General features: G+C 33.2%; 6 protein-coding genes across 8 annotated transcripts; 3 read left to right on the top strand and 3 right to left on the bottom strand.

Annotated features, from left to right (window-relative positions):
* The first annotated feature begins 3317 nt into the window (after positions 1-3317).
* Positions 3318-9108, top strand: LOC125851270 (actin-related protein 2/3 complex subunit 2B). Of its 2 annotated transcripts, none has more exons than XM_049531056.1 (10): positions 3318-3984; positions 5594-5660; positions 5901-6102; positions 6416-6582; positions 7434-7511; positions 7604-7736; positions 8025-8116; positions 8187-8243; positions 8365-8416; positions 8712-9108. In XM_049531056.1, exons 1-10 carry the CDS (start codon positions 3926-3928, stop codon positions 8921-8923), a joined length of 1119 nt encoding a protein of 372 aa, XP_049387013.1. In that variant the 5' UTR covers positions 3318-3925; the 3' UTR covers positions 8924-9108. The 2 variants fall into 2 exon arrangements, with proteins under 2 accessions (XP_049387013.1, XP_049387012.1); XM_049531055.1 differs by having other exon boundaries at positions 3320-3984; positions 5901-6108.
* LOC125851271 (uncharacterized) lies at positions 8784-11886 on the bottom strand. 2 transcript variants are annotated; one of them, XR_007444901.1, is made up of 2 exons: positions 10795-11886; positions 8784-8890 (listed from the first exon to the last, which is right to left on the bottom strand). XR_007444901.1 is itself a non-coding variant. In XM_049531057.1 (1 exon), the coding sequence occupies exon 1, from the start codon at positions 11719-11721 to the stop codon at positions 10855-10857; it is 867 nt and encodes a 288-aa protein (XP_049387014.1). In that variant the 5' UTR covers positions 11722-11886; the 3' UTR covers positions 10670-10854. The 2 variants fall into 2 exon arrangements, 1 of the variants encoding a protein (XP_049387014.1); XM_049531057.1 differs by lacking the exon at positions 8784-8890 and having other exon boundaries at positions 10670-11886.
* Positions 11887-14426: 2540 nt separating this feature from the next.
* Positions 14427-16453, top strand: LOC125851287 (protein PROTON GRADIENT REGULATION 5, chloroplastic). Its single transcript, XM_049531073.1, has 2 exons — positions 14427-14835; positions 16214-16453. Exons 1-2 carry the CDS (start codon positions 14581-14583, stop codon positions 16316-16318), a joined length of 360 nt encoding a protein of 119 aa, XP_049387030.1. The 5' UTR covers positions 14427-14580; the 3' UTR covers positions 16319-16453.
* A 614-nt stretch (positions 16454-17067) lies between these two features.
* On the bottom strand, positions 17068-20546 carry LOC125851266 (eukaryotic translation initiation factor). Its single transcript, XM_049531050.1, has 5 exons — positions 20279-20546; positions 19346-19514; positions 19099-19224; positions 17379-17441; positions 17068-17272 (listed from the first exon to the last, which is right to left on the bottom strand). The coding sequence occupies exons 1-5, from the start codon at positions 20473-20475 to the stop codon at positions 17225-17227; spliced, it is 603 nt and encodes a 200-aa protein (XP_049387007.1). The 5' UTR covers positions 20476-20546; the 3' UTR covers positions 17068-17224.
* Positions 20547-21696: 1150 nt separating this feature from the next.
* Positions 21697-23790, top strand: LOC125851278 (peroxygenase-like). The gene is made up of 6 exons (XM_049531063.1): positions 21697-21830; positions 22419-22568; positions 22652-22737; positions 23132-23226; positions 23321-23446; positions 23600-23790. Exons 1-6 carry the CDS (start codon positions 21701-21703, stop codon positions 23751-23753), a joined length of 741 nt encoding a protein of 246 aa, XP_049387020.1. The 5' UTR covers positions 21697-21700; the 3' UTR covers positions 23754-23790.
* Positions 23791-24168: 378 nt separating this feature from the next.
* On the bottom strand, positions 24169-25944 carry LOC125851257 (acid phosphatase 1-like). The gene is made up of 3 exons (XM_049531041.1): positions 25442-25944; positions 24686-24895; positions 24169-24594 (listed from the first exon to the last, which is right to left on the bottom strand). The coding sequence occupies exons 1-3, from the start codon at positions 25822-25824 to the stop codon at positions 24417-24419; spliced, it is 771 nt and encodes a 256-aa protein (XP_049386998.1). The 5' UTR covers positions 25825-25944; the 3' UTR covers positions 24169-24416.
* Between the last annotated feature and the right edge of the window lie 633 nt (positions 25945-26577).

Below are 26577 nucleotides of genomic sequence, written 5' to 3'. Positions count from 1 at the left end.
TCTTATCAGTATCGAATAATGACATTATTCTTGTAAAAAGAAGAAAAGAAAATGGACATGTTAGTTGGATTTGATTTTATTTATTTTTTGGTAGGGCTACTTTGTTGTCAAATCGTGGAGAGAAAAAAAAAGTCCAATCCATTCATCCCATTGAATTTGTATTTGTATATGAAAAAAAAAGAAGATAGGATGTCAATGGTTAAAATAAAAAGTGTAAAGTGGACATGATGGAGTTGGATGTACTATAAAACCATTGATTAGTGAAAAATAATTTATTTAAATTATCTCTTGGATGATTTCAAAGTAGTCTTAAGAATTCTTTTATGTAGTCTTTTTTTTTTCTAAAAAGAATAAAGAAAAAAAAAATTGAGGGTACAGACAATTAGGGAAAATGGAAAAGAGGATTATAAGATGAGGAATTGAAATCTCATTAACAAAATCGTAATCAATTGACGAAATTACTAATATGACATTTTAATGAATAAATAAATAAATATAAGTCTTTGTGAGTGAAAAAGGGACATAATTATTAAACTAATGTTCTAACTAGATCAGCTCTTCCTTGTTTTTATTTACTTTTATTATTCCCATTCTCATTATTTTCTACATGAGTGAGTCGAGTGTTTATAAAAAAATTATTTTTATATTTATAAAATAGGAATAAAACTACAAACGCATTACACACTACATTTATTGTTTGCTTATTTACCAAACACAAAAAAATTATAATAAAATTCACTTACTTTTCTGAAAAATGATTTCCAATAAAAATAATTATTTCTTAGCAAACACATGCACCCTTAAGGGACAAATTACCAGACAGTTACAATAATGGGAAAACGTTTTTGTTATGCTAAACTAGAAGAACATATAATAATTAGTACTCCTATATGATACTCTTTTTAACTTTTTGTGGTGGTGGGGTGTTTAGCAACTGGCAAGATAAGGTCTGTAGTTAGGAAATATACAAAAATGCATATGATTAAAGATGATTAAAGGGTCCATATGAGGGCAAAATAGGAAGAAATTTTTTTTCTAAAATTTTAATGACTCTCACCTTTTTTTTTAATCTCCATTATTTTTTTTTTCTTTTCTATTCCATCGCCTATACTTATATTAGGGTTTGATGATATTTGAATTCACATCGAAAAATTTCATATAAAAGGTAAAATATTCTTATCAGAACTCAAACTCAACTCAAAATCTATACTTGATGATGAAGTGAGTATTGATTACTTTCACGACAACCCTGGTTAATTACGATACAAGAAAAGGAGGGAGACTTTATTCATTAGACTCTTTCAATTAAAACTGAACAAGAAATTGAATTGATCATTTCAAGATAAGGTTAGGTTAAGAATAATAAAATAAATAGATATATTTATTAATTATGAAGTACTTGTCGTCAATTTTTTAGTTCATTTTAGTTACTCGATTTGTAATTAAATATCTAACATATTTAATAAATTTCCTAAGAATACAATCTCAACCCTCAAGGTTCAAGTAAAAAATACAGAATTCGTTTGAAAAATTGTACCTAATGCTGTAACTCCGCCTCGATAAGAAACATGTAATGAGATTATTGTCATTATACATATTTTTACTATTTTATCCTTTGTGGCTGTTGAGTGTGTAAAGCAAATAGTAACGTCTAATTATTTTAGAGAACAAGACATAGTAACAAATTACCAAATTTGTGCATGATGTTATGGCACTAGTGGATAGTGATGTATGGCATGACGCAAAAATAAATAATGTATAGACAGGGTCGGAGATAGAAGTTCATATCTAAATTTGATCGAATCTAATAAATTTTTTTCAAATATATTTGAAAAACGAAAGATTTTTTCTATATTGAGTAGATGTGGACAATGACACTCTCATGAATGACAAAAAAATGAAGACATTTATTGGATGTAAAGTAAGTATAAATTTAATACATTGGTGAAGTAAGGTGTATTAAATTTTGGACCACCTCAAATTTAGGTCTATATTAATCTAAGTACTTTATAATCATAGTGGTTTAAACCTCATTAATAAGTACTCCCTCTGTCCTGAATTACTTGTCCACTTTTGAATGATACGTCTATTAAGAAAATAATGATTGACATAATGAGTTTACCATTTTACTCTTATTAATTATGAAGTGGATGAATTAAAAATTTAAGATTTTCAAGAAGTTCTATCTTTTTCAAAATAATTAATTGAGGGCATAATAGGTTAAAAAAAATTATTCTTTCTTGATTTATCAAAATGAACAAGTAAAAAAGAAAAATTAGACGAATAATTAAGAACAGAGGAAGTATTGAACTTTGTCTTTGTAATTGTCAACCTTTCTTGTTAGAGTAGGTAAAGCTAGTGTCTTCAATACTTCAATTTTTCTCTAGAAACTTATCATTTTCTTTCCTATTCCTTGGCTTTTCATAATTTAAAGGTATTTGTCGCAAATATTGAGTTTAGTTGAATTCATTGAATGTAGGTTGCATTCACTTCTGCAAAGATGGATGCAACCTTGCGACATAGATTCATCTGAATCAAGTACTTTTGATACCAACTATAATTAATGTAGCATAAATGTTAAGAGCCATTTGGGAATTGGCATAAGTTTAGTGGAGAAACAAGTTATCCCAAGTTATAATACGAGGATTAAATAGTAATGAAATTATTTAATGAATATATTTTTATTGCATGATATTTGGTTCATTGGATTAAAAATGAGATATATCGAATATAAAATAAAACATGTGCTTGGTGTATACTAGATAAGTTGGGATAAACTTTTATTTCCAATTTTAACCTTGAGTTTTATGAAGGACTTTGGAGGGAAGAGCCTTGGAAAAGGGCATCTTTGTCATTGTAGTGATTTATCCCCAAATTGCTAATCCCAGTTTCAAAAATTCAACCAAACGTACTATAAAACTATCTCACATCTAATTGCCAGATTATTATCTCTTGTATCTCCAACCAAACGATACAATTTGTAAAATTAGAAATCTTTGCACAATTTGCTTCTGATTTTAATAAAGCTACTCAAAATCAATTGGCAAGAGATCAACGATTACGTGAATTGCTTAAACAATCCAAATCAACTCCTCTCACGATAGAAAAACAGATAACTTCGAGTTTAAATCCTGAATTCACCTTACCCGAAAACACCCCTTTTCCATTTAGTAGATTTTGTTTTAAAATCCAAGTGTAAATTGGAATAGGAAAATATACCAACCATTAAAGAAAGACAATAAAAATCTCTCAACTTTCTAGTGAAGATTGGCCCCAACACCAGAATAAGATCCAAAATATCAAATATTTTTTTTAAATTTTATAAGTAGTTCCAAGAACTCATTAACTTAATTATACAATAAGATCTCTTCTTGATTGATTTTGCACACATTCAACAACCAAGTGAAGTGGATACAATATAATAATGATCAATAATAGTTTAGTAACCGTGCATTGGTGGGAGTGTTTCACCCTTAACCAGAGGTCTTGGGTTCGAGCCCTGGGTATGGAGAAAATCTTGTTGGGAGCGCCACCCCCGAATGGGCCCTGTAGTGCGCGATCCGGATTTAGTCGGGGCTCCAATGTGGGCTCCGGACACCGGGTGGGAAACCAAAAAAATAAAAATAATAGTTCAGTAACCAGTGCATAGAATCATATATAACATGATTATTGTATCTGTTTCCTCATCTTTGAAGACAAGCATTGACAGATATGATCATATGGACTGAAGACAAAAAAGTAATGCCATTTGTCTTGTTTGGTGAATAAATTGCTTCAAAATACACTAAACATGATTGCAAAATTAGAAACTTGCATTTTACTCAATAAAAAGTGAACTACTTCTACCACAACAACTCATCAGTAAAAACCTGTTTTACATACCTTCATGTGAATTCATTCCACTTTCAAGATCAACACACAGAGCATGGCGTGTTTTGAACGTGCATCGCCAGCATTGAAGGAGATTCTGCTCAGATTATACCGGTAAAATGAACTATACTTGTTGTTCTTTGTACTTCAAGTCATGTATTCAAGATTTACTTCTCAGTAAAGTAGACAAATTATCTGTTTACTGTAGAGGCAAACACAACAAAGCGTTTTATTAGTCATAATAACTTTTGTAATCTCAACACCTAGCAAATGATGCAACATGTTTTTGTTCATAATCATGGTGTCCTGGCCAGCTTGCTTGCACCTTAACTAATTCCACAGGTATATGCTATCTCCCAACTCTATCCACCTTCCACCAAGGTTTAGACAAATAAGAAGAAATCACATAGTGTTTAAGACTTCGTGGTTCTCAAACCACTTCATTAACCACTAGGGGAACCGTTGAGTGCAACAATGTATTCATCTGGATGAGCATTGCTGATCATAGTGTAGGGTCAGTCTAGTATTCGAGTTCAGTTCCAATTTCAATACTAGGTAATTCTAGTCTGTCAAAAACATACAGTGAACATTATTTTCTCGCTAAGATTTTCAAGATCACATAATTAGAATTTAGAAACCCAAGTAAAATTCACTAAACACGTTGGAGAGCATCTCATAAGGTAAAGAGGAGAAAGTACAGAACATAAGGCAATTATAAAGATTCAGCAGGAATCATTAGGTAAAGTATAATTAAGTTTTGAGAAATACAGGATTAGTTAACATTGCCGATGAATAGTAATTTGTTTATAGTTATGATGTGGAAGCAGATAGACATTGAGTGTGCACAAAAAGGATTCTATTTGGCAGACAAAAGAAGGCGTTGTACAGGTAGAATTCCATTTCTGGGGATACATTTGCCTTCTGGTCTATTATCAAATGTTGCTTTCAACAGTCAATTAGTGACAGCAACACTGAGAAAATTTAAGGGATGCCACTTTTTGTGACCACAAGTCGGTACTGGACTTACCGAAGTGCTTGAAAGAGATGAGCCAATCAGCCAAGCACCATAATCTCTAAGTCCTGCTAAGTTGGTCCTGCTGCATAAACAACATGCTGTTATTTAGATCATACTCATACAACAAACTAATTGGACTGAATAATCACGATTTTATATCAAGGTAGACTACAAGTTGGGATCAGCATATGAATCCTATCTATCCATGTCACTCTATTTGGATCCACACCATTACTATATACAAGAGATTTATAGGAAACCTACAAAGAAAAGACACATCAAAAACATGGAATAAAATAGAGACGTATAATATGAAACCTCTTTTTCTGCAGTCAAGAAGTTGACAACCACAACAAATCTAGGTAATGAGATGCTAATTCCAGATTGATTAAAACAACTGATTGAACCTCCCTCTAGTTTAGCAACAAAATGGACCTTCCACTAGTTTAGCAAGACTAAAAAGACCTCCCATCTACAGTTCAAAAATTACAGAGATCATTCTTGCCCCAATATCCCAAAAACAAAACTATACAAAGTTGAGGTCCATTTAGTATTGTTAAGCTGGAATAAGTATAAGTTATTTTACCTTAGATTTTACTAGCTGAATTGTAAGCAGTACTCCAACGTGTTTCTTCTTAAGTTTTTGAATAACATATATGTAAAAACTAAAACTCTTACCATGAACATGCTTGTTTTTTCTTGAGACAGAGATGAAAGGGCTATTGATGCCGACCATCACCTTCATGAATTTGGGTCCGTTGAATATTACATTCAGGTAAGAGCAACTAGCAACCTCAAGCATACATTGCATACCTGATTGAAGTTCATGGCACAAAAGACAAGGTTTGTCTTAAGGCAGATCCTTCGGACTGAAGGACAATTTGAGAAACTACTTTTATATTAACAAAAAAGAACTCCAAATTGAGAAATGCATTTTTTTGCTTAAATGTCTGCTGACTTTCAACAATCCAAAATATGTGTCCATAACTTTTTTCTTTTTGAAATATTTTGTCAGTCATTGGTGTCAGATCCTGATCATACCTACTTATCAATATCAACCCCAATTCTGTCTCAAGCATTCCTGGTCTCAACTCGACTGTCACGCTACACTATACAGAAGGTAAAGGCTATCAGTGCTGAAGTTGTGGAGATCGTTGAGCCTCCAAAAGAAGGGTATCAGCTGACTATACGACTCAATTTTGCTAGAATGCCGCATGGTAAAGGTTTGGAACTCCTCTCATCAACTCTCCCCCTCCCNCCCCCCCCCCCCCCCCCACCCCTTTATTGTGTTTTAGAAACATCTCAGAAGCAGAATAATAGATCAGGCAATAAACAATTAAATGTGGCACCACAAGTGAAAACAATAACAAATTAAAGTGGTCAGCTACTGCCACTTTGTTATGGTGATGATAAGATATAAACTGAGCCATCAATAGTGGAACCAAATTGAATTTCTTTCAATTACTACTTTGATAGCATTCCACACTGCAGCGGTGCTCATTAATTTGTGTTGTTCTGTGTTCTTTTCAGAGTCTATAAAAATGATCACAGACATTGCTGCTGTGCAAGGTGTAATTCTGAGTTCTCAGCTGGAAGAAATGCTGATGAATGTGAATTCACAAGATGTGGCTCAAGGGATGTACAAACCAATTAAACTTGTTTATCACCCAAGAGAGCCGTTTTATGTCATAAAACAGGTACTTCACATTATGTGATACTTTGTTTAATCACCTCATAACTGAATATACAATTTCAAATTTAAGGACAAGTAAATGAACACACTATGCAGATAAGTAGCTCTGCCCAATATAAGACTAGCTCAGTTAACATTACCTTGGCAGTAGTTGATCCTCATTGGCGGAACATCAGTAGAGGGATTAAAATGCAATATGGGGCAGCCATAAACGCTGAAGCCCTTTCTGAGAAACAATTAGTTTATTTGGCATGCAGGTAGCAATACTCAAAACAATGTTCCAAAAAGTGACAAAATTATACTACAAATGGAAGAGAAATTAAAAATTAAAGTGAGAACATATTTTCCGAAACCATCAAATTTCAAGACCATTTCAGACTTTAATATCTGCAGAGTGATTGTTCTTCAAACCATCAAAAGTCTTACCGCCTTGGATTGCAAACTCTACTTGCAGTAAACATACAAATTGCAAACATTATATTCACAATTATACCGAAAGTACACACCTTTTCTCATGCCAATTCAGGAAGCTGTGAAGGAAGAACAGGTTGCAGGCACTTTTTAACAAGGCACTAGAAGCATGTTTTAGATCAAATTATAAACTACACCATCTAATACTTCCAAACTACTGCGTATAGCTACTGCATTATGCTAAGTTAAAAAATATGGCACATGAATAGCAACTATATGATTGGCTCTGGAACTCTGGTTTAAATTGGCATATTTAAAGGAACTTGAATGAAGAGAAATAATTGTACAAAAAATGTAGAGATAAATTCCGTCCAAAAATATGAGATTTGTTTGAGAGAATACAGCCTCATGCTTCTTAATATGTAAACTTTACATTTGTGACAGCCCCAGAAAATCACGGCAGTATTCCCAATGCGTTTTAAGGAGAAAACAGATGTGATTATAGCAACAACTTTCTTCCAGGTAATGCAATTTTATAACATGTACGACTTTGTAATTTTATAGCATGCATGACTTTGTTCAAGTGTCCAGGACATTGACAATTTCCGCAGCAGGAACTCATGGATGTTGCAAATACAAAAGCATGTGCCAAGGCACCCCATTGCATCTGGTCCCCTATTCCACCTCCTGAGCTAAGAGGAGAAGCAATTGAAGACTTAAGCACAAACGGAGGATTTGTCTCTTTTGGTATCTTCTATTAACAATTCACGCGTATACACAAATTACTGTTTCTCTCGAATAAATGAAACATTTGATAAAGGCAAAAGAAAAATATTAATATTACTTCAGCTTTGGAAAAATAAAACAGACTCCAAGAACCTCCTAAACATGAGTAATGATTTGAAACAGACATTAAAGAAGAGAAGAGATCTACTTGTAAGCTCAGAAGATACATATATTGGTGTTCACCTGCATTCTCTAAATCTTGGAATTGGAGTTGGCCTGATATTTACCTTTTTATCATGGCATTCACAGATATCTCGTCCCGCCACATTGAAGGCAAAAGGCTAGACAAGACTGTGTGGAACCTTCTGAACTTTTACGCATTTGTGAAAAATCATGTAAAGGTAAAAACCCTTTTTAAGTGTGATTGCATTGTACCTATTAACATCTTATGCCTATTTCTGCATCAAACAGAGCACTCGAGGATTCATACAAAGAAGGATGAGAACATGTCTGAAGAGCCTGGTTGAGGTAAGGAAATAGATCAAATAATCATCAGGAAACAGTAGAACCTCTCTTACTCTCTGCACTCTGAGATGTCAATTTTGCAAAAATACACAGTGATGAACTACTATATGATTGCAACTTGTAGGTCTTACAGAAAACAGGACCTCAAGATGAGCAACAGATTAAAGAGGTGAAAGGTATGAACCTTTGATTTTGAGGTCAACATATTTTTGAATAGAAAACCTAAAGAGAAACTAACAATCAAATACAGTACCTCAGAATTTATGATGTTTATGCACATATAATAGAAGCAACGACACACAGAGATTCTGTGAATTTATCATAGGTTTCATAATGAAATATCATTAATTCTATTAGCTTGGAGCCACTTACCTTCCATATTAGTACTTTTTTTTTCCACTGTTTTTCTAACTCTATACATCCTTTTTCTTTTACTTTCTGCTGACTATTTTCCAAATAACATTCATGCAGGATACAAGCGCATGAAAAAGTTGGTAAAGTTCACAAAATTCAAAATAATCAGATATAGAAGTGATTTCACCAGTAAACTTAAGAGGATTCGTTCGAGATTAAAAATCCACGGGTTCAACCGTTTTCGTCGAAAATGGTTGACATTCCCCATCTTCTCCTCCAAGACAAAATACAGAAAGCTGGAAAAAGATATTTCTCTACAACACAATTAATAGATTTTGCTTATGGTCAGAGTTTTCCTGAAAAGGGACAAACATATCCTTTAATCAGGATAGTTGTTACAATCTAGCATGTAAAACACCTTTGTATTTGTCACTTTATCAAATGTTGGCAATACATATAGATACCCGTGTACTATGTACATTGTAAAATTATTAAGCACAATAAACGAGTTGTTTAGCAGTGGTTTTATACTTCTACCAAAGGTTAAACCCAGATTTGCATATTACTCTAGCTGTTAAGCAAGAAAATTCCTTTTCTATTTGATGATCAATAGTTTGAACTTTGAAGGTGATTATTTCATGCAACTGTCCATTAACATTATGTGTTACTTGAACCACGGTCTTTGGCAACAGCCTCTCTACCTCCATGAGGTAGGGTTAAGGTTTGTGACTGATAAACACATTTATGAAGTGAAAGCTTCATAAAAGTGGGCCTCAGGAATGCAAAAGAAACCTATGGGGGAGTTTAGGCTAATGTTTGCTTTAAAGTTGGTGACTGAATGAGATCAGATTCTGATTTCTGACAGAACCAGTGGTTACGCCATATGCCACAAAGATGAATTTGCATATATTCTAGTATTGTCATAAATGCAGAAGCCACCATTGCCCAGTGCAAAGACAATGCAAGATGGAATATTAGCTTTAGAAGAGACTTTCATGATTGGGAGGCAAAAGGCTGATTTTGTTGCTAAAAAATTGGAGGAAGGTGACAGTATAGCAAGGAGGTCAGATCATTTATAGCTATAGCATACAACAAAAACAACAACAACATACCCAGTGAATTTATAGCAATAGCATATTAACCAAAAAAAAAAATTCAATCTACGAGAGCTGAGAAAGAATGAAAGTGAAAAACTTTGGAAGAATACAAAGGCCCTAAAAAGTATTCTGTTAGGAAGGATTGTTATGCCTGAAGTTTGTCTAACACGAGAAAATCCAAGGAGAAGGGGATTGTTTTTGCGTAAAAAATGCTATTGAGTTCTTCCTATGTGGTTTGCGAGCTATTGCATAGGAACGGGGGTTTTACCCTGTGCGCACCCAAAGGGTAGCGGCTGTGGGTTTCCCTTGTCATAAAAAAAATAAAATGCTAAGGAGTTCAGGGGATTATATTTGCATAACAAATGCTAAGGGATTTATGGGATTATATTCGTGTAAGAGATACTACTTCTGTGATCTGGATACTTAAGACTCAAATCACTTGTCTTTGCATTGTACAATGCAACATCTATGCTTTAAAAGAATTTGGGCAGCAGTGATGATACTAAGAACCCAAAGTCCCCAACAGCAGCTTTCTGAACCGCTGGTCTAGAAAAAACAGCGGTAGGAATGCAAAAAACATGGTTCACACATTGCTGTTCCCTGTTTGCATTGTATGAACTCTTCAGGAGAAAAACCCCAGATGGTTTGGAGGAAAATCTAATCATCCTTATAGCATCAAGGCTTTCTGTCTTTGTTCGTTTGGTATAAATTTCATTTGCAGATAATGTAAATGAAGTTTTAGATTTGATAGGCTCTCTACATCTGTAACAGAGATGGCCTTGCTGCTTTTGTAATTGACAGCAGTCCTTAGTCCAAAAATAAAAATACCTACTTTATTTTTCTAATTTAGTACAAAGATACTTTAAAGACAAGTACGGAGCTTGATTGATTTGAAGAGTTCTTTCTTTGGCCACCAGCATTTTGCCATTAACAATCAGATGAATAATATAGAAATATAGAAAGACAACAATAATATAATGAACGGTATAAACTCTCCTTTCATTCAAATAGTAAGGTACATTGGAAAAGACAGAAGATCAAGAAAACCAAAAGGCTAGAATTTCCTCTATAGTATAAAAAACATCTGTAAATTCAAAACTTACAAGGAAACCACTTCTGCAGTTTCTTTCAAATGCTTCTCGATCAAAGACATCCGAAGTTTCTCATTCTAACTCTAGTTCAGGAAGCGGACGCATCAACACACCCTCTGATCCAACCTCTGTTAGCAACGGTCCACTTGTATCGCCACATCTCATTCTCTTATCCCGATTCAACAACGCAAACAACCCAAAACTCATGATCATCACCACAACAGCATGCACTATAAACAACAGATTCATCAATGCAGTTCCCCTCAACTTATTCTCCTCAAGATCACATTTAACATCATTTTTCCCCTTTGATAAACCCACCAAAAGATTCTCACATCCATCTAGTGAAAACATATCAGTATATAATGACAACCCAACTTGCAAAACCCAAGTCCCTTTCAACACAAGTACACAGGAAAACAAAAACTCCACAAAAAACAAAGATGGCTTTACTGCTAAACACAAGCAACAACCACCACAAACAAATGCCAACTCCCCCAAATGTCCATACATACCACCACTAACACCAACAAGTCCTTTCCCATTCATCAAGAATTCAACAGCAAAACAAACACCAGCAAAACTGTAAACCAAGCTATCAAGAATTGCATAAAGATCAAAACTTTCTTTAACAACAATAAGAATCAAGAACACCCAGAAGAAGAAAATGACTAGAGATTGCTGCAAGAATGAGAATTTATACATTACATTGTTCCCTGAGAAAGCTAAGAACAGAAATACATGAGAGAAAGAGGCAATAGGTAGAATGATTAAAAGGGAGTATACATCAAGATTTTTCCATCTGGGTTCTGAGAAATACCATGTTTTTGATCTATAGAGTGATGGGTTTTTGAGGTAATTGCAGATGCAACAAAGAAGACGATGAATACCAAGTGTAAAAAGGATAACAAATGCTGAAAAATGGGTAGCTAATGACATCTCAAATGAAACAATTTTGAATCTTTTTTTAAGGGATTTCGATGAGATTAAGGAGAAATGGAAGATTGTTTCAAGTTCATCAATGGTGATGTGTGCTTTAGCAAAAGTCAATACCTGAAAAATCCCAAACGCCGGCTGCTGGCAAGAAAGGACCAAAAAGGAGAAAGAGAGTTTCAAAATTGAAGAACTGTTTATTATTAATGGATACCCCTAAGTTTGTTGTTTGTTACTTTGAACCCCTATAGTCAACTTCGTAAATTTCCGAGCAAATTTTATTTAGACACTAGAACTACTGTTCCGATTGAACATCTGAACACATGATAACATGTTACAATTGGTTTTTCTTAATTCAAATTTTGAAAATTATTTTCGAGTATTGTCAAGAATATATTAGGTAGTCAAGTTAATCACATTAAATATTTTATGTCTTTTGATTTTATGTATTAATCTCAATTAGAACACATCTAGAGGTTTTACGAATTATTGAGACAAATGTATGTAATTAAATGAGATGATATATTTTATGTGGATAACTTAATTACCTATTAGACTTCTGAGAAGATGTACAAAGTTTTTCCAAAAGTTTGAACCAAAAATGTCTAATTGAAATATTTCATCATGTGCTTAAATGTTCAATTAGAATAAATTATAGTTCGAATATCTAAATGAAATTTAATGAGAAATTTAAAATGTTGCCTATGGTGACTTGGTGACCATTCTGGTGCTCTAGCAGTTGTACTACCTTTTATTTTAAATTTTGTTTATTAAATAATAATTTATCAACTTATCACTATTATATATATGTATCTTGAAATTCTACAATTTATAAGTCATCAGTCTCATATATGATTCTCTGGGAAGGGAGTCATGACTAAAAGGTATTAAATGGATTTATTATATTCATTATATTTTTGATAAATTGATAATTGTATTTTATTTTTTTTATAATATATGAAACTTATATTTTAAGTTTGAGTTTATTTGGAGTATACTTGAGTATTGAATAGTTGAAATTTTGAAGAATAAGTTATATATTTTGTTCAAATGCACATATTTGAAATTTCATCCCCTTTTTACATGTATTTCAGTCATGTATGACTAAGGTGCAAACATAGATGAAAAGATCTGGATATATATGACTGAAATTTTAACCAAATTTTATATGCATTTTAATAAAAAATGTATGAACTTTATTTTTACAAGCCATACAAATTAACATCAAGCAAAAATATTTAGCTTTTACAAGATCATACTTTCAAACGTGAATATTTGAAGTTATAAAATTTCAAACGCGACGGTCTAACCTCGATTAAGAAAGCCAAGGAGACATGTCTCATTTGACAAGCAATTGATTTGCTTCAATGAAGCTTCATAGGACACTATCACATAATATTATATTAACGGCTGAAAATTTAGACTGTTCATTATTCACATGCATCAAATATGAAACAAGAAAAATATTTATGACTTTACAAATACAAAATCAACTTTCCCACCTAGAGTCAATATTATATATGTGTCTTCAAACATTTTTGCATCGTTCAATTATTGTCCACTAATTGCATGCCACCTAGCATTCCAAGTTTTTTGGATCCTGACTTCGTGTATAATTCAGAACCATAGAGGTTCAAAACATGGTTTAAAATCACGCAATTATGTTGCGATGGTTGGGATCCCTTCAATCTTAATCAAACATTTCGAATTTAAGCCCATGCGAATGGAAGGAATCATGTTGGGAGTGCTACACTAAAAAATGAATCATGTAATGCGTGAATCTAGATTTAGTAGACTCTAATACAAATACTGGACAGCTAGTGAGAAACTAAAAAAATAACAACCTATAAAAGTAGTCACTTTTAATTTTATGTGGATTTCCCAAAATTTTATTTAGTCGTTTTGATTTGTATCTTGATTTGATTATACACGGAATTTACGATGCAAAAATACATTCAAAGCTCCAAAATTGAGACTCATAATTCGTTTTTTAATTTAAAAGACTTAAAAAATTTCAATTGATCAAGAGGGCACCACTTGGCATATGGATATGAATTATGATCAAGATTACAATGGTAGACCCTACATAAAGAGAAAGAACCACTAGAATAGTAGATACAGATCTCCAAGCTGATGGGATAAATAAATAAAATAAAATATGGGAAAGGGATCTAAACGATAAAGTTGTATTCGTGTGACGTATAGATTACAACAAAGAAACGTTTAGTAACAATAGATTTTTCCCTTTAGTTACTACCACACAAACATTTAGCAGAACTTGGGTTAATATATAGTATCATTATATCCAGAATCACTAAAGCGTTTAGCAATATTAATATAGAGGGTTGGTTACAAATACTCATATTTATTATTGCTGCGAAATAATTGCCACAAAATCTATTATATATTGTAGTGATATCATATTTACATTAGGGCACACCCCTCAAATGCAACACTCTTAGAACCATATTAACACAAAATACTTCATGCATCAGACTGAGTGTTTAAAAAATAAAATAGAATATGTGGACCATTAATAAAACAAGAAGAATCTTACTTCTATTATTCAAGTAAAATAGAAAAACCAAAGTCCAACATAAAGAGAAAAAAAAACAATCAAAAGCCAGCAAGTACAATTGTGTGGTTCTAAATTTGCCTCTTCATTACCACTCAAAATATAAACCAAACTAGAAGGCTACAAAATTTACAACAACAACCTACCTTCATAAACCACACAAAAAAAATCTTATAACATAAGCTTATAAACACACATCCACCACAACAACAAAAAAACCCTTAGCTCCATTATCACTTCAACATTCAAAAATATTATTACTACTACTAGTTGTAATTATTAGTTTTTGAATGGCAATTACAAGTTCAATTGCAACAACTTCATTTTCTTCATGTGTTGGTGGTGAAGATTATGGCATGTTTATGAAGAAAGTGCAACCATTAATGAATGTTAAAATTGGAAAGGCAGTGAGATCAAGGACAATGATGGGGAATGTTAATGATGGAAAAGGATTATTTGCACCAATTGTTGTTATCACTAGGAATATTGTTGGCAAGAAAAGATTCAATCAACTTAGGGGCAAAGCTATTGCTTTACACTCTCAGGTAATTTATCATTTACTAGGTATCTGTTATTATCCATCAGTATAGATATCGTATAATTTTGAATGTCTATCGAGTGCAAATGAGCAGAAATCACCTATCGTGTTTTTTTTTAATTATTATTGAAGAAATTTTAATATCGATCTTTTATGTTTTTCATCTATTTTATTGATTACTAACCAACGTAGATACGGGATAATTGTGCTTGTTTACCAAGTGAAGATGGGATGACATTATCTACTAACAATTTTTTTCTTTGCTTATATTGTTTTTGGGTAGATTTAGTCTTTCTTTAGTGTTGATATTATTGAATATGATCTATCAAATTTCTATTTTGGGGATAAAGTCAATAAAAATATCAAAATTATTTGGTGAAAAATGATGAATTATAAATTAATTTCAACATTAAAACATTATGTGATGTTCAAATTGAGAATTAGATATATAATTTGAGTCTATTTGGACTGATTTTGGATTTATGGCAAGAATTTTGAGGTGTTACGTGTTTAAAATTATTAAATCTATATAATATTAAGTCTAAGCAAAGAGGCTTTATTTTTTATTTTTTAAGAATTTTTTTTTTTACCCTCCTCCCTAGGAGCTCCCACCCTTTTTGCTCCCTTGGTGACTCGAACTCGCAACCTTCGGGTTGAAAGTGAGGGGTGCTTACCATTCGACAACTCCCTCTCGTCTAAGCAAAGAGGCTTGGTTCTCAAATTCTAATATTATTGTTCTAAACAAGTAAGTTAAGCTTTTCAATGTTGGATTTGACTAATAAATGTCCAGTAATATTAAATTTAATTCATTTACTTTTTAAAAGTAAACTTGAAAACTATTATAAAAAGTAAACAAACTCATACAATTCATAAAAGATTTTATAGAGGACAATTTGTTAGTATATTTCTCAAGTTAAATGTGGTATTGAGTCTCCAAAAAGGATAAAGGCCAAGAGGTCACAATTGGCAATATCAACCACCCATAGTAGTNCAACTACCTTTTGAAGTACGAGCCCTGAAAATGAAATCGCCTTGGGTAGGGACCACACGCTTTACCTCTAAAAGTAAAACTTCCAAACATGAATCTGCTAGATTAGTTGGGTACCGATTATAAGTATCCTTAACTATACGTCTAGGGTTTGAGTCCTGAAAATGAAATTGCCTTTGATAGGAATCGTTTTACCCCTACACTGGAACTTCCAGACACTGATCCGCTAGATTAGTCGGGTACTGCTTGTAAGTATCCCTCTCCCTATCCTTAACCAGAGGACTGGAGTTTGAGTCTTGAGGATGAAATCACCTTTGGTAGGAACCATTCTATGCCCTAAAGTGAAACTTTCCAGCGCGAAAACCAAAGCTAATGTTGATGGCATTTGCTTGATCAGGTAATCACAGAGTTTTGCAAGTCAATAGGAGCAGATCAGAAGCAAAGGCAAGGATTAATTCGATTGGCAAAGAAGAATGGTGAAAAACTTGGGTTTCTTGCTTGATGGATGGCACATAATTAATCATCATTGCCAATGGAAAATGTGTTATGATCAAATAGCTATAGCCTCTTTTGTGTAATTGAGACAAATCAATCAGATACAACTTAATTATATGTATTATTCAAACATATATATATGCTTTGTAGTCTAGAAAATGTTGTCTTCATGATTTCAATTTTAAACTTTTCACTCGAAATTGCAAAGTATTAAACTTGAATTGTCATGTATTCTAGAAATATGATGCAGACACCACCATTTTATTGAAAAACAGAAGTAATAAACAGATTTTGAGCAATAAAACTATTTTTAATTTTCTCATGTGGATACAAAAGAATATGACGTATTTGGGAGACATAATACATAAACACACCCTCAGCTATATCCTCCAACGAATACACACTTCAACCATCATAAAATTAAACAAGTAAACATACGTAAAAAAACTCACACGATTTGGCATGTTCATGTGAGTCTAGTTGTTCAACTTTATGATAATTTAAGTGATACTTGTACATTGATACCAACTAAGATCAAGTTAAAGTATTATGCTTATTTTAGAAGACACAATGGATACTGTTTTACAAGTATTAAAGTGCTTCAAATCAAACTAAATTCCTCCAAAATTTTATTATACACTCACTAAAGAGGCTCATTTTGAAACACTAAATTACTCAATTAATCGACTAGACCTTTTGTAAAAGAGTCTACTTGAGATATAAAGTGATTCCACATAAATAACAAACTCCAGAACAAAATCTTTTAACGCAATACATCCAAACATACATCAAGTTCGAATAAATTTCAATAAGATCAAAATTTGCAGCAGACAAGCGCAAAAAAGTGCTAATCGTACAATTTCAGTATTGGTAGAGCTTAAGGAGTGGTGTTAATCCCACACGATAAAGAAATTCACACAGTATATCGGCTCTTAGCTGACCTCTCCCTTTTAGAATCATCCTGCAACGACCAAAAGAATATGTTGATTAAGAAAGAACGAAAATCAAGAGGAAAGATAAAAAGACCATTGAATTTGCAAGAATTGTAAGTGATGAGAGGGAGTTACATGGAAACTATAGGATATCTTTTCGGTATCAATGATCTCTTTCCACTTCCTACCAATGCCCATCTACAACATAGAACAAACCAGTAATTTATAAAATGCAAAACCATGGAGCATCAAGTGTAGCATCACGCCAGGAGGCAAAACAATTCTTCAGACTACAGAGATGTTAGAAGGCCAAAAACAGGCAAACATACGTGATTACAGAACAGTACAAGGGAATCATCTGCTAAAGAGGACTGAAAAACCCCTAGTTAAGCAATGTAAAAGATTTCAATGCGCAACTTGTGTATTGCAATGCTGTAAGATGAATGTACATAGGATTACTAAACGGAGAATGAGGAAGTATAACTTGGGGAAAATATTCAAATGATACCATCTTGGGTTTAGTATCAATATGCTATTTTGATACATCAAGAAAAGTTAATGAATAGCAAACTATCACAGCACAATGTGGTAGTTAAGCAATCAGAATGTTCCCTTCCTCAGTTTACTATCATCAGATGATACCGGTTTCACCACAGTAGTACGGTTACTTCATATAAGTCCAAAATTGCTCCTCCACAGACGCTTAGCCATTTCTTTAAAAAATGAGGCTGTTGAGTTATATAGTTCTTACATGGATCATGGGAGGGCATCCAGAGGGTTAAATGAAAGACATGAGCTACTTCACTCATTTCTTTGATCTTGGGCTACTCCACCAATGACCTAAAGAGTTTTAGGTTGGATACTCAAATTGTTTGACATGGTATCAAAACTTAACCTTTCACAAAACTCATATCTCACTCTTGTACATCAGATGGTGTCGCGTATAGTTGTTTCACATGGGAAGTACGGGCTTCGAAAGAAGTTCATAAAAATCTTTGCCTACATCACCCATAGCCTTAAGGTTAAATCTTTATGCTTCGACTTGAGAATTTAAAGATCCTTTGAATCATATTACGCGCTATAGAACATGACAACACAATAATTTAGATTTCAAGACTCATTTTAAGGGGTTTACAGAAGAGCTCAAAGCAGAAAACTGAAAATGAAGCAGATCTAGATGCATATACATCCATAGAGCAGTGCAAGGGACAAGTGCCCAGATCAAAGTGCTTTTATCAGAATGCCTAAAGACAGAACAGAAATCAGCGACAAATAACAAGAGCAAATGCCATAGAGAAAGGAGATACCACTACAATAAGCAAAAAAAATATCTGCCAGGAATGGTTAAAGAACAAGCAAAGAGGAATATTAAGGACTTCCATGCCAGGAAAAAGAATAAATATTTCTGATCGGGATATTCAAATTATATATTTAATAATCAACACCAGTGTTTCGTCCATAGGACGGAATGGGAAAAGGCATTTTCTCTTGATCTTAAATTTGGTGCTCAAATAAAGTCGCTTTTTCCTTTTCTCTTAACAAAAAATAAATTAAAAAATGGATATAGGTCATATCAGTATTAAGAAAAACGTTTAATGCAGCACAAGACCATATTAATTGAAAATGAAAGTGAAAAGTCATCAAAATTCCTGCAAATGTATCTGTTTCAAGTACTTGAGTATATCCTTTTCTTAAATAATATTAATACAGGAATAGCCAATGTTTTGAGAAACAAAACATAGATCTGTCATCTGGACCATCTTAAACAATATTTCATATCACATTTCGGAGATAGTGGGACAATAACACAGATTTCAGTTCTGAAACTATATAACACCAGAGATAAGAAAACTACCTGAGCTGCTTCATTGGTGGCAGTCTTAGTCCACAAGGAAAGTTTATCCTGACTCCTACGCACACTAGCAACCACTCCACATATATCTTCTGACTCATCAAATTGCTCACCGACCAATGCCATCAGCTGTTCAAAAGAAGCACATCCAACAAACAATACATCTTTAGCAAGAAAACTAATCAAAACAGTGCTTTATATGACATACTAAATACAGAACTGAAACCAAATGGTAAAGAAGAATTATTACTGTTTCAAGCCACATAGTCTCGAGATTAGCCTTTCTGCTGCTCGTAGCAGTCCACTTGCCACCATTGGCACACTCAGGATCTTCCCATTTGGGCTCAATCCCAGCTTTGAACAAATGAAAGTCCGCATTAACAGTCAACTTGCTGGGCTTGAATATCTGATCATATAAACTGCAAATAGGACAATCCACATTTAAGATAAACTCCTACGCACCTATTAGTCTTTCTAAACCATAGTACCTCATTAATCAATCAAAATCAAACCATACAACATAATTTTCAAAAAAAAATAATCAAGACATACAACATATAGGAAATTTAATATAAACAAGTACGTCATTTCGTTTAATAGTGCACTGCTTGCATGGACAGTGAGTTTAAGAAGCCAATTTCACTTATAATACAGTAGTAGTAGTTGAAGAAAATATTAGAATAATAATATCTAAAAGCTTAGTCTTATAGAGAAAATTTGATTGCTTGAAAATTGCAAAGAACAATATTAGTTATAGAACTTCATTGCAGATACTAATATTATTCTCTAAAGGGACAAACTTTTTCAACATCACAAAATAGAGACAGGGTCATAAACCTGGTAGGAAAAGGCACAAATTCAATCAGTAATCAGCTGAAAGAATGTCTAGAACATGCTCTCTTTGGTGAAGATCACATATACTCTTAGATCAACATACACGTAGCAATATCAAAGAAAAAAAAAATCCACAAACGCAATCAATTAATCACATTAAAATCCAAATCCGGGTAAATTGAGGTTCGGTTATATTCGAAAATATCATTTAATCAGAAGTATGGATATCAATTTGTAATACGAGACATAGATAGGGTTTCCACAATTTACGAGCACAAATCTGAATAAACATAACATGAAGAATCTAGAAAATATCACGTTCCTATTGTACAGAAATGATAGATTTTACCTCCAGAATTCCTCAACAGTTTCAAAAGTATAAGCTTTTCGAAGAGAACTTCCCCAAGCGGCGCCTTGTTTCGGTTTAGACTGGTTATCGAACCAGAACGTCCACTTCCTCTCTAGCTTATGCGGCTGCTTCTCCACCGACTCTGCCGCCGCGACCGGCGGAATCTCCGTCGCCTCTACCGGTGCTTCGGTGGCCATAGTTTTTACGTCAAAATCCTCTCCTTTGTGTTAGCTTTTTCACGACGGAGAGGCGTAAAGGAATTAGAAAGGGAAACAGGTTTAAGCGATGGAGTTGTAATTTATACAGGCCCAATTGATTGATGTTAGTGGGCCTTGTAGCTAAAAAGCCATGGAAAGGTTAAGCCCATGGTTGGTGATAGAATGGGGCCAATGGGCCAACAATTTTTTTATTTTTTTTAGGTACGTATTAGATGTCTTGTGTGATAAGAATGTGTCATCAAGACATAAAGGTAGATTGTATAAAGTGGTGGTCAGATCGTCTATATTGTATGGGATGAAGTGTTGGCCGATTAAGAACTCACATATCCAGAAGATGAAAGTAGTGAAAGTAAGGATGTTGAGATGAATGTGTGAACATACTTGTACGTACATATAGGACCACGAAAGAAGATATTTGGGATAATATGAGAATCACCTCTGTGGTGAACAAGATGAGGGAAGTGAGATTGAAATGATTCGAGCATATGAAGAGAATATGCATAATTATCTCAGTGAGGAGGTGTGAGATGCTGGCTATAGTAAATATGATTGGAGGTAGAGGTATGTCGAATAAATATTGAAGAGAGGTGATTAGACAGAACATGACATATTTGCAGTTTATCGAGGACATGACCTTAGATAAAATAATATGAAATTCAAGAACTAGAGTAGAATGTTAGTAGGTATTCAAGCATCGTCTAGTTTCTCCTATTAGTATTGTACATTATTGTTACTTTTCTATTATCTTATTTTTCAAATTTATTACATGTTACTTTCTTTGCTTTGATTACTAAATTATTTGTTGTTGTCACTATTCTCTTCTCCTTCATCTTTTACTTGACTTCTTTGTTATATATTTTTATTTTCATACTTCATTTTGAAATGCTTTACATGAGCATTGATTTAGCACAAACAATTTCTCTACGTTACACAAGATAACTATAAAGCATAGTACACAATATAAATCCTTCTCAGACCTCACTTATTAATATTATAAATTAATCGATTTAAATATAAACAGAACTAAACGGATCATATTTTGACTGATACGTGTCATAAGAAGCACTAAAAACTGTAAACAGCCACTTGTAACCTTTACAGAGGCTCCATTAATTTCCTCATAATTATTTCACTTGTAACCTTTGTTGATTTTACATTTTTTCAGTTTTGTTGAAGTAGTAATAGTAATAATAGAGTAAGAGATATGGCAGAAACAACAATTACAGGTGGAATGGATCAGAGAAATCCAACATTGACAACAGAGGCCACTCTTGCCCCAATCACTATTCAACGCAAAGTTAGAACTGACTTGGAAACTTCTATCCCTAAGCCTTGTAAGTTTTGTTTCATGTGACACTGCTTCGTCGATCTTTTTTTTTTATAAGTAATATGTATGCATAATTAGAGGCAGAGTCAGAATTAGGAGTTTGAAGTTCCAAATTTTAGGATAGAAGAAAAAAATATTGCAAAACATGTTTCGTTAGTGGATTGAACCCACAACACTACTGTGAAACACAGTAATATGTATGCATAATCAGAGGTAGAGTCAGGAAGTTTGGGAGTTTCAAATTTTAGAATAGAAGAGAAAAATATTGCAAAACATGTTTCATTAATGGGGTTGAACCCACAACACTATTGTGAAAGGCAGTTTCATCGCTCCTTCCTTACCACTGAGCTGTCAATCAATTTTGTTAGGGATTCATAACAAAATTGAGTGCTATACAACAAAATTGATTTGTGAAATCAAATAAATGACGACTTTTTAATCTATCGTTAGGTAATGAAGTTATTTTGAATACATTTCAAAAGATGAAATTTCATTGCGGGGAGAGTTTTATAGTAATATACATGAATTGTGCTTTATTTATTTATTTTCATTTTAAAACGTGACACCCCTTACAAAACTCGAAAAAAATATTCAGATATGGCTAGGGGTTTGGTTGCTCCAGACATGGATCACCCCAATGGAACTCCAGGCCACAGTCACAATGGCATGAGTGTTCTTCAGCAACACGCAGCTTTCTTCGATCAGGACGATAATGGCATTGTTTATCCATGGGAAACATACTCCGGTAACTCATCTTGCAAGTTCATAATTTAGTTCTTTGTCATTTAGAATCATTGATGTCTGATTTTTCGTCCTCGTTTTGAATAGGGCTTCGTCAAATTGGCTTCAATGTGATCGTGTCATTCATAGTAGCTATTATGATCAATGCTGTCTTGAGTTATCCTACTCTCCCAGTAAGTTGAAGCAGAGTCATTCATACTGTCTTGCATTTGATCTGTGAGTTCACTTATTCATTCGGAATTAGCCCAATTTGATGTAATGTAATGGAGGCAGAGTATTTCCCCTGTTTCTGCTAGTTTTTTTAAGTTCTGTTAATTGATAGTGCATTGTGTTTCTCTGCCTCCACGAGTTAGGGGTAAGGTCTAGGTACAGTCTAACCTCTTGGACCCTGCTTATGGGATTACGTTGTGTATGTTGTTGTTGTTGTTGTAATAGTGCATTGTGCTTCTCTGCCTCTATGAATTAGGGGTAAGGTCTAGGTACAGTCTAACCTCCTGCACCCCACTTATGGGATTACGTTGTGTATGTTGATGTTGTAATAGTGCATTGTAAAATGTTAATTTGCAGGGGTGGTTTCCTTCTCCATTCCTTCCTATCTACATTCATAATATACACAAGGGCAAACATGGAAGTGATTCCGGGACCTATGATAGAGAAGGCAGGCAAGTATATATATGTACTACTCGTTCTGAAGTCCTCGTGTTACAACCTTCCTGAGCATCATGAGCTTAGTGTGTGGTTTAATTTGTTCCCTAGGTTTTTGCCAGTGCATTTTGAGAACATTTTTAGCAAGTACGCTCGAACCGTGCCTGATAAGCTTAGTCTTGGAGAATTGTGGGATCTGACTCAAGCCAATAGAGATATATACGATTTTCTTGGCTGGTAAGTTGTCATTCAAACAAGTAACTGCTTATTTAGACCTAATACTCAGTGCATAAGTTGCTTAATTTCTTCTTGAGTTCGAGCCAAGCCAAATGGGCTAGCTCATTATAGTTGTTTTATCTATTTTTTTTTATCTTTTGGTTTAATTTGAAGGATTGCTTCAAAATTGGAATGGGGACTTTTGTATTTTCTTGCTCGAGACGAAGATGGATTCTTATCGAAAGAGGCTATAAGGCGATGCTTCGATGGGAGTTTGTTCGATTATTGTAAGGCACAAATGGGAGGTGACTATGCTAAGCAAGAATAGGTTCACTTAGAAGTATAAGTGCTAGTGTTTTGATATAAGATGTTACAAGCTTAAGCATTTTTTCGTCCCACGGTAAGAGGATCTTGCATCTTATCATTAATATCATTAAATGTTCAAGCTCTGTCTCGAACAATTCAGGATGTTTTATTATGCTTTCTATAGCATTTTTCCATGATTTTATCACTCCCATTTTAAAAAAATTGATCTACTTTTCTTTGAGTCGAGGGTCTATCAGAAACGACCTCTTTACCTCCCAAGGTAGAGGTAACACTCTATCCTCTCTATATCTCAGTTAGCTCATATGTTATTGTTGATTTATTGTTGTCAAATAAGTTAACAATCAACTACTAGTAAATTGTATGTTAAGTAGAAATTTGTATTATTCTAAAAATGTGAAAACATCTCTATGATATAGATGAATCATCTATATTTTTGTCTATTTCCTTTCTTAAATGTTCACATGCACCTTTAGGTTGTGTAGTAGTTGACAATTGCTTGCTCCAATAATTGCCATATTTAATGTGAAATCAACCAAATCATCAAGATTCTTCACAAAATTATTTCCAACAATAATCCACATCACAAAAAACAACAACATATAAAATCCAAGAAATCATGTTTTTTTTTCCCTCACAAAAACTTGACAAATTCACAAGTTTATAATCAAGCAACATAGTACATTGGATTTGGAAGTTTGAATGATCTTTTTGCACTTGGAAGACCCTCAATGCTACTCCATTGGTCTCCAATTATGCCCACAATTCTATAGCCTTGGCTTATAAGTTTACTTCTTATTTCTGCCTTGAAGCTTTGAGCATTCTTGCATTCATCTTCTTGATCTCTAAAATATTCAACCAAAATATAAATATCAATTTTAGAATAATGTATAAACATAAACCAAATAAATTGATTTTTAAAAAATATATTCAAACCTTAGTATGAGGCTATTCCATCCATAGAAATCAACTTTGACAAGATTGTCGACAGTGGCGGATCTAAGATGTTCTCTTCTTGAAGAAACAAGAAAGATTTGAACTCCTAGTCCTTTAAGATGATTGAACAACTTCAAAGAATGTTCCAATGCTGTTCCTTTCCCTTGGCTCATCCAATCCTCCAAAGATGTCACATTTAGCTTATTTCCCCTATTCCACCAACAAAAAAAAAAACATTAGCAACAATCAATGAACATCGAGCCTAACTCAATCCTAAAAGCTAGTTCATGATGTGGAGATTATTTAATAGATCAAATACCCATTGATCCCACAATCAACGTGGGACAAACTCAACATTCCCCCACCCTAGACTCGACATGGTCTGCCAACTTGATAGTGGACAACATAATATCGAACTCAACATTAGGTAAACTAGAAATTGGATAAGTCTAGCTCTGATATCATGATAAGAAATGAATCTTTTGCAATAAGAGTATGTAGCTATATAGATGACTAAAAGCTTATGATCCTTACATCTTACTAGTAAAGAGAAATCCATAATTCTCAACTTCAAAAGTTAATCCATAAGGTGACAAGGATCATTCAAGATCATACAAAATTTTAAATCTCTATCTCACAATCGATATAAGAAAAAACTCAACATGTAGTATAAGAGGTCGATCTGAATATACATTGTCAGTGTACAAAACGTAAAACTATTACCCTAAAAAAGAAAAAATGAGAAACAAAACTTACCCAAAACCATTTTTCTTGTAGTAAGGAACAGAGGAAAGAAGAGTATCATCAATATCAAAAATCCAAGCATCTTTCCCATCATTTTCCAAAATACAATTAGTACTAAGATAAAGTATACATTCATTAATAGTTCTTTCAGAATCAACTTTATATTGAGTAGAAGTCATATATTTTCCAATATATGCAACACATTCTTGAGGGACAACAACATAATCTCTAATGTTGTGTAACTCAACATTCATTCTCCAACTCTCACAATAATTCTTGAGGCTAATTTTGAGGCCACTATTGGTTTTGTGTTGTGACAAAATGTTCCAATCTCCAAGACATGAAGTTGAAAGAATACAAAAAAGTGTAAAGAAAATTCCAATTTTTTTTGCCATTTTTTTGAGATTTGAGAAAGTTTGAGTTTTAGTTGATTTTTATGGAGCTACTTATTGTAAGGGGGGACTAGTGATAAATTTTGAAAATGGAAGGGGTCACATGGGTGATGGGAATTAGTTGGCACCATGTATATTATTTTTTGTCCTTAATAAAACATGATCTATAGGGTGGTAGGTTGATTAAATTATGTCAATCAATGGTGTCATGAAACTTTATTTTATACTTTGTAAAATTTTATATTTTTATATATTTTGGTTTTTAGTTAATCACAACTTAGATCATGAAAAGTATTTTTGTTCACACTAGCCTATTCCATGTGATTGTCCAAGAATAACTATATGTTCAGTGTAATTCCAAGTGAAGTTTGAAAAATATAGAAGGTACACAAATCTTATCTTATTTTTATAAGATAGAACGATTGTTTACAAAAAAAATCTTGGCTCAAAAGAGAAGTATTATATTATGAGTCTGTGACAAATATACGTTGAGTTGTGCGAAGAAATAATATTGATTTTAAAAAAAAAAGAATTAAATAACAACAAAAATTTCAAACTAATTAGAAATTGATAATTATTAGAAATAATAATTGTCATGTGGGTGCCACTAGAAAGTGGAACCTAATTGGCATATCAACATACAACTATCTCACATGGAATTAAACCTAATCTCATTTAAATCCCCAACCAAATCCTTTTTTCTCTACATAATTACTATATTCCTTGACATATTTATGTTAGAAACATATTCCATGT

Source organism: Solanum stenotomum, unplaced genomic scaffold, assembly GCF_019186545.1.
Source record: "Solanum stenotomum isolate F172 unplaced genomic scaffold, ASM1918654v1 scaffold23673, whole genome shotgun sequence".
Taxonomy (NCBI): domain Eukaryota; kingdom Viridiplantae; phylum Streptophyta; class Magnoliopsida; order Solanales; family Solanaceae; genus Solanum; species Solanum stenotomum.
Note: the sequence above shows the minus strand (reverse complement) of the source record. Positions and strands in the feature narration are given on the sequence as shown.